Source organism: Buceros rhinoceros, unplaced genomic scaffold (genome assembly GCF_000710305.1).
Source record: "Buceros rhinoceros silvestris isolate BGI_N320 unplaced genomic scaffold, ASM71030v1 scaffold13456, whole genome shotgun sequence".
NCBI classification, from domain to species: domain Eukaryota; kingdom Metazoa; phylum Chordata; class Aves; order Bucerotiformes; family Bucerotidae; genus Buceros; species Buceros rhinoceros.
The window spans coordinates 27,580-39,442 of NW_010415867.1; the positions used below are offsets into that span (position 1 = coordinate 27,580).

The 11,863-nt window shown below is 44.7% G+C and overlaps 1 protein-coding gene across 1 annotated transcript in view; it reads right to left on the minus strand.

The window, feature by feature from the left end:
• Positions 1-8,997, minus strand: part of TNFAIP3 (tumor necrosis factor, alpha-induced protein 3) — an 11,364-nt gene extending 2,367 nt beyond the window's left edge. Inside the window, exons 1-6 of the mRNA XM_010137574.1 lie at positions 8,700-8,997; positions 4,301-4,491; positions 3,953-4,100; positions 3,584-3,754; positions 2,715-2,895; positions 335-1,237 (exon numbers count right to left, since the gene is read on the minus strand). Coding sequence (XP_010135876.1) covers positions 335-1,237; positions 2,715-2,895; positions 3,584-3,754; positions 3,953-4,100; positions 4,301-4,491; positions 8,700-8,997 — 1,892 coding nt within the window. The remainder of the gene's footprint in view (positions 1-334; positions 1,238-2,714; positions 2,896-3,583; positions 3,755-3,952; positions 4,101-4,300; positions 4,492-8,699) is intronic.
• Between the last annotated feature and the right edge of the window lie 2,866 nt (positions 8,998-11,863).

Below are 11,863 nucleotides of genomic sequence, written 5' to 3' on the forward strand. Positions count from 1 at the left end.
TGTCTAGCTGTGAAGAAAACTCATACCAAACCATGACTGCAGGGGACGGTGGGAGGGATGAAAACTCACCACCTCTTGAGCTAGTTTTGCTTCCATTAAAGCTGACAGGGAGTTTTACAAGAGATTTCACAGATTTTCCACACTGTTACCATGTGCCCTTTTACAGGATAATAATGTCCAAAAAAGCACCTTCTCCTCACACTGCTGCTTCTGCTCCCCACCATGTCCATCACCCCCTAACCTAGAGTATTCAGAGCACCTAAAAGTATGCAGAGCTTCTAGCTCGAGGAGGCTGATCTCTGGCCAAAGCATGCAAAGCTCATGCCATTTCCACTTACCATGGTTTTCTCTGTACTCAAAGAAACACAGTGTGCAAAAGCCCTCATTTTGCAATGTCCCAAAAAACTTGCAGCCAGGTTTCCTGCAGAGGCCACTTCCCCTCTTCTCCTCGGGAGGCAGGGGCTCCTCGCCACGGTTGTTGGGAACCTGATGGCAGGAGTGCTGAAGGAGGCTCTGCGAGATCTGGGATGGGTCAGATGTCGATCTCTGGTGGCACGTAGGCAGGAACGCAGGGCTGCCGTTAGAGGAGTGCTCTGTAGACCTTTTGAAGCAGGTGCTGCATATGCCATTGAAGGTCCTGTTGGCCTTCTGACAGCACACCTTGCACGTGGCATAGTCTAAGTGTCTCCTGTCATCCAAGTTGTTGCAAGGTCCAAGCTGTCTAGAGTTGTAGCAGCGTTCACAAAGCCCATTGTGCTCCACATTCAGTGTAAAGGGACAGTCTGGTGTCCTGCACTTCATGGCTGTTGTCTCACTGTACAAGAACAGGCTTGGAGCAGTCGGAGGTGCAGAGCGGGGCCCTGTTACAGGCCCTTCAGACGTCCGTCCGCCAGGTTCACAAACATCCCCACGGGAGGAGCCCGACCCAGCTGCCTTCAGTTTCTCGGGTGCTGTTTTGGAGGTCTGTTTTCTTCCTTTGCTTGCCTGGGATCTCCGCTCGAAGCACTCATGGCAGTATGGCTGCGTGTTCACAGACATGTAGAAAGGGCAATTTGGCGTTTCACATTTCACCTGTAAGAGGGAGAGCTGGGAAAAAGACAGTTCCTGTCTGTTCCTGGAGCAGGTCTCTCTTCTAGCAGGTTCAGTATTCTCCTGCCATTTCTTGTACTCATGCTGTACCAGTTGAAAGTAATCTTCCACGAGGTTTATTTCTTTGGGAATGTTGCCTTCATCTAACCTGACAGCCAAAAAAGGAAGATTGCATCAGGGGTTCAAAAGGGCAGATGGTGGGGGTGGAGGCAAATACAAGCAACAAGGGGAGGAAATGTAGCTTTAATGCACATCCATATTACTCAGCTAGAATATCCAGGATGTTAAGCTGTTACTGTAAATGGAAATAATTTTAAAAGCAGGTGTTCAGTGATGTCAAACAGAGACTTTCACATCTAAAGAAAAGGTCTGACACAATGCCTAACACAATTATTCTTGAAAGGATTTTCTAGGTGAGGGTTTTCTGTCTGAGAGCTGTTTGCATGAAGAATATCGATAACCTCTCAGAAGTGAAAAGTCCCCAAATCCTGAATTCCTCTGAAGACCAGTGCTCAGTTGAGTGGAGGTTATAAAGTAGAAGACCCTTCCTTTACGAGCCCACTCTAAGAACAAATCTTTCCTATGGTGGACTTAGCACTTTATGATACAGTTTGTCATGAAATCTGCTCCTGGTTTTGCCCTGCTAGGTCTGTATCTACCAGTGGAATTCTTCAGACATACTATGGGGCTTCAGTGCAGTGCACGTAATGCTAGCACCCATCACAGATCCCTACTCCACCCTCAACTACATTGGGAAAACCCCACAACAGAGCTTCACGATGCCACAGTCGGCAGGATGAGGCGCTAGCATTACTGGTAGAACTCCAGAACACATCTGTGCCACGGGACTAGGGAAGCTCAATTGCTACTCCTTACCTATGTATACATCCTTTGGGTGGGAGGAGTTCAATTTTCAAGGCTCCTAAACCAGAACCACCCAACAGCATAAAGATACTTCCCTGTGTGGTAATGGAAGCAAAGGCAGAGGATACAGGGAGTTGCTTCCCTCCCACACTCATGAAAGGGCTGGGCAGACACTGCTGCCAGTGTCTCCTAAATCCAAGAAGCTGAAGAGTGCTGCCAGCTGCCCCTTGCACGTTACTGACGCTCAGACAGATGGATGCGGACACTGGTATCCTCACTGGCCACAGCTTCCTGCCTACTGCCGCACGGCAACAGCCAGGGTGTCAGGGTATCTGTGATAAGAACATACCGCCCAATGCTTTCTCTATGGCAGCTGGAATTACATCAGCTGCCCTTTATGCAATGTGCCCTTACACAAAGCACAAGAGTTTAGTCTAACTAGTTCCTGGACTTAACTACTTTTTAGCCACCCTCCTGTGCAATCTAAAAGTCAGTGACATTAACCCACTGGGTTTACTCTTGTAAAATGTTAGTTTCAGTCTGCTAAGTCCAGAGACATTTTTGCCTTTAAATTAGAGACTGGTCTGAAAGCTCACACCACTTCCAAGCGTGTCAAGAGTAATGCCAGTATTTCGTATTTCAGAGGGTAAACACGTGTGCTACCGTGGAAGGAAGGAAAGACCGAAGGAACACACTGGTCTGCCTGGCCTCTCCCACCTGTGTAAACAAGATAACTTTGAGGAAACAGGAATGACACTCACTTTGCAGCATTAATTAGATGAGTTGTACCATGATCCCAGCCTTGCACTGGAATTTCTATCACTATCAAGTACTCTTTTAGCAGCCTCTCTTTCTCCCTCTCTTCCGCATCTGTCAGAAAGTGCACACTCAAATCCTCAAATCTTCCTCGTTCTCTGGTGACCAGAGGGATAGCCCGGATTTCTGTGGGGAAACAAGATGGATTAGCATATAGATCCATTTTACCAGGCAGGAGTAACCACAGATGCAACGCAGGGAGATGTCACCACTGCTGCTCAATTTTGTACAGAGAGGAGAATGGCTGGCCAGAGCAACCAGTTTCTAAACAGTGCCAGTGGGGAGGACAGAAACACACCTGCCCCTGTCCCCACAGGAATCTTCTTCTCAGTATGGGCAGCACTGTAGATCTTACTTTGTTAGACCTTCCCATGGGATGATGTCTGACCCTAGAGAACTGCTATCCATTCAAAAGAGATGCACTAAAAACTGCAAAGCATGTTTCATTATCCCTGCCAGGCAACGATATACTGCTGTGAGACCATGTCCTTCAAAGCTTCTTCTCCTATGAAGAGGCATTTAAAGGAGGCCAGAACACAATGGAGCAGAAGTGACCCTTTGACTGAGTCCAGCCTGCCAGCAGGTGAGTTGCACTCTACTTTCAACCAGCATTTTAAAGGTAACCTTTAGTTTCTATTCAGATCTACAGACAAAGCTCTTTCTGCTCACATTTTAAGAACGTATTCCAAATGTATTCTACGTTTATTTTAACTTCAGAAATACAAATCCAAACCAGATTATCTTTTAAATGCTTTATCAGCATGAAGAAATTGAAGAAGCTACATAAATACTAAACAGGGTATTTGAAAAATACCTGGCCCGCTGTCCTTCAGCATGACTAGTGGTGTGAAATGCATGTTGTCGTAGCCGAGCACAATTGGGTATCTGTAGCACTCTTCAGCTGGCCAAAGGAGAGGCAAGTAAATACCACCAACGTTCAAAGGAGCAAAACTGGAGCCTGACTCTAAACTTCTCACCACTTTATCTGCATAAGGAAGAAGAAGAAGAAAACACAAATAAACACAAATTAGTACGTGCTACAGGAAAGAGAAAATATATTCTGGATGTTTTGTTCTGAAACACCCTATTCTGAAATCCATCTACCTGAAAACAACAAGTACAGAAGTAAGATCACAAACACAGCATAAAGTAACACAGAGAGATGACTGGCTAGGCAGCTCACCTGCAAGGACAATGACTGGCCTTCTGAGGATGTTAGCGAGGATGAAGATGTGGATTTCTTCCAGTGCATTATATGGAAGCCTGTTTTGAGCCCCAGATATTTCTGGAGAAGTCATTTCAATGAGGTATTGCCACTCCTCTTCCCAGTTCTGAGGAAAGAAACATCCGTCAGCAACGACTCAAAGACATGGAGGTCAAGGACCAACTACAGCACAGCAGAGCTCAAATACACTTTCCCATTTCCTCCAAAGGAAGACTATCTCTTCTCTCCACTAACGGCAGAATCCATGAAGCCAAAAAGCCAATAAAATCAGCAAGGCAATGCTGACGAACACTCAGGCCACCTTACCCGGGTGTCATAGTGGAGTCCTGTTTCTACAAACTCCTGGGATTTAATAGCCTCCCGCTGCCAGCGGAGCTTGAAGTTCCGTGTGTCCATCTCCCTGAGTGCACTAAACAACGTTTTCCGTAAGACAAGGTCAATATCTTCAATACCCCACATGTACTGCGATGCAGCGTGCATGAGGCAATTTCCATCGCCTGCAAAAAAAGAAAGAGTACATTATTTTTAAAAGGCTACTTAAATAAAACCCCACAAGCACAGGGGATGTAGAATTACACTGCATATATGCGTATTCCCTGGGCACTTTTCTCCAAGACTCAAATAGAAGAGTTTTAATACAGAGACCACAGCTATGAGCTCTCTGCTCAGTCATGGAAGGGGAGAAACTCCCCTGTCTTCTGGTTTTGTCCCTTCACCAGTAGTAACTGGTGAAGGTTAAGCTGTCATTCAGCGATGCCCCTTACCAATCTTACCTTTGACTAACATAATGAACTAAACTTTGGGGTCAACTGCAAATATGAAACAGTTGAAATACCTTTTAAACACAACAAAATCATCTTAAAATTACAAGAGAATGTGTAAATCTCCCTCGCCAGTGTTTATACAAATATACACCTGACAGGGTAGAGATAACAGATACCACTAAGCAAATACTATAGTAACAGCAAGCCTCATGTCCTCTAACGAGCGCTGCATTGAAAGACTCAACACTTGGCTGTGCTCGATGGAGGAACTGTAATAAAAAAAGAGACCAAAAGGGAAGAGTAGGTGATTTATGTAAAGCAATCACAGGAACACCTCTTGCCTTCCTCTCAGACCTGATAGTATGCTGGGCTGTTAAAAATTTTATTCAGTGGGTTTGTTTTTTAAACCACAAAATTAAAACTAAATAAATGAAAAGCATAATGATTAGATCATTTTCATTTTCCTCCTTGCATTGAAAAAGACCTTGTTATTCTACAGGTAGGAAGGAAAATGATGTTCTGCAATTTCAGAGAGGAAAAGAGGAAGAAATTGAGAATCAGAGAAGTTAACTAACTTAAATATGCCTGTGGCTGGGTTTCAAATTCTGTCTCTAGCCACCTTCTTGAAAAGGGGCTGTCTCCCCTGAAAGGGAGACATGAAGAATCACTACTGTCATATCCTCAGATTCAAAACTAGGTCTGGTGTTTACTACAGTGGTACAGAGATTCACCCAATGCTAAGAAACCACAGTAATTTCCTTGGAATACAGGACATTGACCATGGCAAAGCTACTAGATTTTTCTCATATATTAAAAAAAACCAAACCAAACACCCAAAGAACTCTCACAAAAGACTTAAAACCAATTTGCTACATACATTATGAGCTCAATTACACCACCATTTGTGCACGCTTTTGCTACCTCTTCCAGGAAACTGCAGAGAAAAACCTACAACAGATCCCAGATCCTGAAAAAGATGTAATTTGGAATCTGCTCAACACTTCACAAATTGTTACGGACTCAGCGAATATCAGGTTTCTGCAACTGCCTTCTGGTTTCTGGATGCTGTCCTGCAAAGCTTACTTCAAGTCCGCAGGCTGCTCACTTGAGCTCAAAAATCAGGGAACAACACAGAACACAGAAAAACTGACTGGGTTTCCTTCTGACCAAGAAAGATGACATATTAATCCCGTTAAAATTTTCACTTTGCAAAATCTAGAGCAAAGATAAGATTAATTTTTCTCCCCTCTCTGCGAGCTCACTTTCAGTTCTTTACTGAGAAGCGCTGCCCAAAATTCCTTACACAGCACTTGGAATTCCCCCGCACCCTTTGACTAGCAATTGAGCAACAGTTGTACTTTTTGTTCTGCGGGTGCAGGGCTGAGCAGTGAAGCCTCCCTCGGACTTTCCCGGGGGGTGTGGCTGGGTGAGCTGGAATGAATGCCGATTCATTATACAAGTGAAATCTCTACAGCCAATTGATGCTGGAATTTTTAATTTAAAAAACTAAATTTGATTTTTATACCTCCTACTGCTTTCCTCCTCTCCTCCATTCACATGCCTGCAAAGAAATGTGTGGTGATTCAAAAGGGCTTTTTTTTTTAATTAAAGAAAAAAAATCCACCACACCACAAACTCATATACGTATTAGGTAAAATACACATCAAAAGATCATATAGGAGATACTTTCTCTGTTGTCAACAATTACAACCTGCATCAGAAAAAACCCCAGAATTTTCTGAAGAAACCCCACTGTTGACTGAAAGAACTAATATATTCCTCCTACATTTACGTGTTAAGCAGCTAAATGCTTTTAAAAAATATTCTTCACGCCATGTGGGAGTAAAAAATACCCCATGTTTTGTACGGGATCACACAGGACTTCTCCAGGCTTCTGCCCCTTCTTTCAGGGATCCTCTCCTTCAGGCCAGCCTACTTTCTCTCTCCTGCAAAGGTCCCTCATTGCGACTACTTTGCATAAACCACAGGTTCCCAAAGCCACTCCTGCTCATGCACTTAATGACCCTAAAGCACTGAGCTGAAGCTGAGTTTGCTGGCTGTACAGGGGGATCACAAACGGAGTTCTTGCTTTGCCGTCCCTCAACCTGCCCTAATATTCCAGCATCTTGAGTATTGGTACGCTGCTCGCAGATGGAATCTGAGTCACCACTCCACAAATTATTCCCGTTTGTATCACTGGTGGACAGTCACGAGACAATGCAAGAGGTCACAGTTACTGACTACAGTGTTGTCAGCAACAAGGGCCTGTCCAGGCAGTGTTAACCACTCCCCACCCCCCGCCCTGGACTCATATTGACAAGAGATGAGGGATTCTAAAAGAGTTGCTCAGTGCCCTGAGCAAAAATTGAACATGTTGTCCCTTTTCCTAGCCAATCTGATAAGAGTGTTTTTCTTGGGGTGAAGTTTTGAAGCTGCAACGCTTGGAGTGATGTTACCTCCCTAGTACCAAGCACTCCTTGCCCTCGCTGCAACTCCAGTCCTTCTGGAAGTTCAGCATTATGTGATCACCACGCACAGCCTAATTATAGCCATGAGAATTTTTCGCCAGTGCAGAGGCAGCCCTCAAAAGCCCACTGGAAGGTCAGTGCCTCTACGACAGTTAGAGACGCACATTACGGTCAGAATGTCCTAGGTCAGGGCAGTGACTTCTACACAGCGGGTCTATTTTTACAGCTTTTGCACAACCCAGCAGTGTACAATCAGTCTGAGAAACATGGTAGAACCGTGGATGGGAAAATGTGGACTAGGGAGATAAGGGCAAAGTGTGTATAAGCAGATATGGAAAGAAGCATCCACAGAACGTTAACATAAAGACTTTGCGCTGCAGGTCCACCACACCCAGCGCTTCTATAAGCCCCGCGACCTGCTCTTTGAGCAAAGAATACACCTTTTCCAAGTTCATGGAGTCCTCACTGTCCCAGTCTGCCTTCCCAGTTTGGGGCAATCTGTGTTGTAGGGAATCCTGAGTCCAGGTTTGCAGCTGCATGACCGTAAGTCATAGCCATTACCAAATCTTTCCTTCACTGAATGGGAAATGTCCAGTGACTCTTACAGTCACGTGCAAAAATTTCCTGCTCAAGACTGCGGACACATGTAGCCTATTCAGGAAACCTTTGCACTACTGCTGTACTTTTTAATTTACAGCACTTGATGCAATACACATAAATAGCAATACACCCAAAAGCCAAGTCCTAAACCCAGCACTGCTCTTGAAAGAAAAAAAGGGCACTACAAACTTTGTGTTGCACAAAGACAGCTGTCAGTCTCGCGCACAGGAGGTACTGGCGAGCCCCGAGAGAAGGCAAGAGCTGGCAAACCCCAGCAGCTAGCTGATGATGAGAGAGCTGGCTGGGTCACTGGGACATGGACTGCAGGGCCAGCAAGGTCAGGTTCCCAGGGGCTCCACACCCAGGATGCTCCCACTGGCACCCCTGTTAAAGCTGGATCGGCAAGTGAATCTTGCCTGCCAGCAGAGCTTACGGCAAGATATTATCTTCTGCTATATGTACAGGAGAACACATCCCCATCACTAAAAGCATCTGAAGTCTCCTCTTGGCTGGCATTCATGGCCGTTTGGCACTTCCGACAAGGCAGCCAACACGTACCAAAGTCCGATTCATGGAAAGGCAACGTCAAGTTTCCAGCTTGGTATTTAACTTTATGTGACAGAGGTTACTGATATTATGGAAATATCTGTGAAATTTTCAGGCTATTCATAATACAGGCAGGGGTCTGCTCCAGCCTCAGGACAGTACATCATGTGGAAAGAATTTTAGTTTACAAAACTTGGATTAAAAGGCATCACTTTTTTAAAGCTGTGCACTTCTGTTTCAGTAACGTGAACTCGGTTGCTATTAATAAAGGCGCTACATTCATATTGCCCATTTTAAGGCGAGTGCAAAGTCCTGCTCATAACTTACCATTAGTCTTCAAAGGGACAAGCCTCCGAACTTCCATGCACCAGTTGAGCTTCCTCTGGCGCTCCAGTGAAGTCTGGGTGGCCTGGTCAGTCAGGGCCTTCTGAAGCGTTTCCCGAAATTGAGGGCAAAACTGGCACATTCTGAACATTTCTATGGTGTATCTGTGCATAGTCCTGAAGTGGTGAATTACTCCAGTAGGGGGTTTGACCAGATCTTCAGGTGTCCTCTCTCTAATCTTCATGGCTTTCAGCATATTGCTCTGATACAAAGCTTGAGGAAGGATGTGTTGGCCAGCCATGTTTCTAGTAGACATCTGAAATGAAAAAGGATCCTTTTACTGGTGTATTAGCATCCATGCATCACAGCGCTATCACTTCTGCAGAGGTTGAAAAGGCACTTTCAGGAGTGGGATTCTGGACCACTTTCGCCTCAGATGAGTGCAGGGTGGATGCAGACCACTGAGTCTTATACAGATCATGATTTTCAAAGCTAATTTCCACCATCCTGTGTGCGTCAGTCAGATTTAGCCACTGACCAACTTATTCCAATCACTTACGGTGACCATTTATGGAGATACTACGGAGAATTTATTCATAACTAGGAAAATTGCATCATCATTCCAAAAAAGAGCATTTAAATCAAAGTCAGGATAAAAGAAGGGAAGATCAAGGGAAGGGAAAACTATCCTGGAAACTTGGCTAACTGATAATTGCACAGTGCAATCCCATTTGAAATTGCTGAACTTTCAAGCTCTTGTTTTGATGACATGCCAAAAAAAGCAGATAATGACCATTTCAGATTTCCACAGCCTGTACATTCTGAGAAGCGATGCTTAGTACAGTACAAAAAGAGCCCCAAGAATCACACGCCGTGCCAGTATCTGTCCTGTACTTACAATGGCCAAAGATGGCAAATAAGAAATTTGTCGATGACCAAGTACTCAAAGACAGACTTATGTTACTCTTCTTGAGGCTCCTTATATTTTATGAGCAGTAGAGCTACTGCACAGAGGTGCTTGTGCTGCATGTGGGGGTGCAGACTGCAGTGCTGCTATTACTCAGCCATAAGTCAACACAGCTGAAAACGCGTTTCCACTTGGCTCAAAAACCCCAATGTTTTTCCACAGCGCGACACGTAACGCCTGCTGCCCTGCATCCCCTTCTTCAGCATCTCTGGCCTTATGGGCTACAGCAGGAAGAAAACCAACAATAACAAAAAAACCCCCCTAACTTCAAACTGTCTACACTCTCATTCAGGGCACACTAACTTTGTGGCTAGCTAGAGCACAGCGTAGAGGCCACATCCCTCAAAACTCCCGTGCACTACAGTGACACCACCCACATCCTATTTGTGCACAGGGACACTCTCCATGCTGTCCATTTACATTATTGCTCCGTTTAAAACCAAAGCAGAATTTCTGTTAAGACAGATAAAGAGACACATCCCTAATGTAAATATTTACATGTTTGGAATACAGCTGGTCACATTGGGAACGCCCACTATAGTGATTATAAATCTAGGGACAAATATCAAGCCGTAAGTACATATCAAGGTCCAGATATATACTGTGCCAAGTACAGGGAGTCAAGAAGCAACTGAAAACTGGTTTAAGCAACTACGTGGGAGTTTTCCCACGGAGATGGGACTCTGGAAGGCCAGAAAGGAGTACAAGCTGACCAACAGACTGGGAAGGCACTCCCAGGTCTGTGGAGGCAGAAGGGTCTTCCCTCTTGCACAGGAGGACTTCAGCATACCCTTCCCGCAGGGAATCAGCCACTCTCTCTTTCTTGTCCAGACACTTCCATTGGAGCTGGCTATCACCAACTCCCCAGATAGAGCGCTGGAAAGGACCCTGCCAGGGTGAAAGGGGACCTCAAACTCCTGCTGCCAAGAGTTGCCCTCCATAACCTCTCAGAAGCAGCTGATGGAGAGATTCAGTGGATGTCCTGTCGAGCCCTAAATACAGGCAGGTGAAGCACGAGATGCTCCATTGTCCTCTCTGCTCAGTCGGGGCAATGTCGTTTACATAGAGTTTTCTCAGTTGCAACAAGAGAACTAGGGACCAGCTCAGAGCTGTCACATCTTGCAACTCCTGGGAAAGATTAGCTAATAAAGCTGGCATATTCTTATCATCCCCACCACCACCATAAAGCCTTACAATGGAAATAAGATATTTTTCTCATCCACTTCCCACACCAACATAGTTTTACACGTGCTGTTTATGTAACCCCATGTTTAAATGCATGAGTGATTTAAGAAATGAGATATAAATGAACCTTGATTAATCTGCTAATAACCACAACTATACTTTGCTCTGAGATGACCAAAATACTGAATTCCTTACTTATGTAAGTAGAACCATTGACTCAGTGGGATTTTTTTCATTGAAAAAAACCTAATCGCATGATTAAACACTAACTGCATGGACCCTTGAAATGGTTATTTCCAGCTTTAAGTAAAAGAAGTACTGCGTTTACAGAAACTGCATTTCACTGGAACTATATTATTCAATATTATATGCTACAGGCGTATATTCCCCTCTAAACATAGAAATTACCGTCTATGTTATTTATGGTCTTTAAATGTTAATCGAAGCAAAAGCTGAGCAAAAGCAATGTAATGAGACAAAGAGAACTCGATAGCCACCTAAGCTAGAGGTTTAAAGAACAGAAAACTCAGCTACAATTGTATTCTAGTATTACTGGACATTACAGTGCTTTAACCTTTTGACATGTACGACTCGGAATTCTCAGAAAAGCACCGCTGTAAACAATGATTAAACAGGCAGCTGAGGCAGCATCCTTTCTGAACATCTCACACTGTGTACGCTGGGCTCGGGAAAGCTGAACACTGTTCTGAGATCTGTCAGTGGCTTCATAAAGTTATTTTCATTATCTGTCCTCTAACTGAGAAACAGCAATAATAAACTTTTTCCGTGAAGTGCTACGACTACACTAAAATAAACATGCTTCATATACCTTCAGCGCCCTTAGATGTCTGTGCCTGGGTCTTTGTCTGAGAGCTTGGTACAGAACCAAGCACAGTATCGCTCTCCCCCAAGGAAGAAGATGAGGACTGACCATGTTTTACACCCCACGGGGCTGGTTTAGACTGTTCAGTTCCCTAACGTACCGCTCCGCTGGAAGCAAGTGTATGCAAGATGG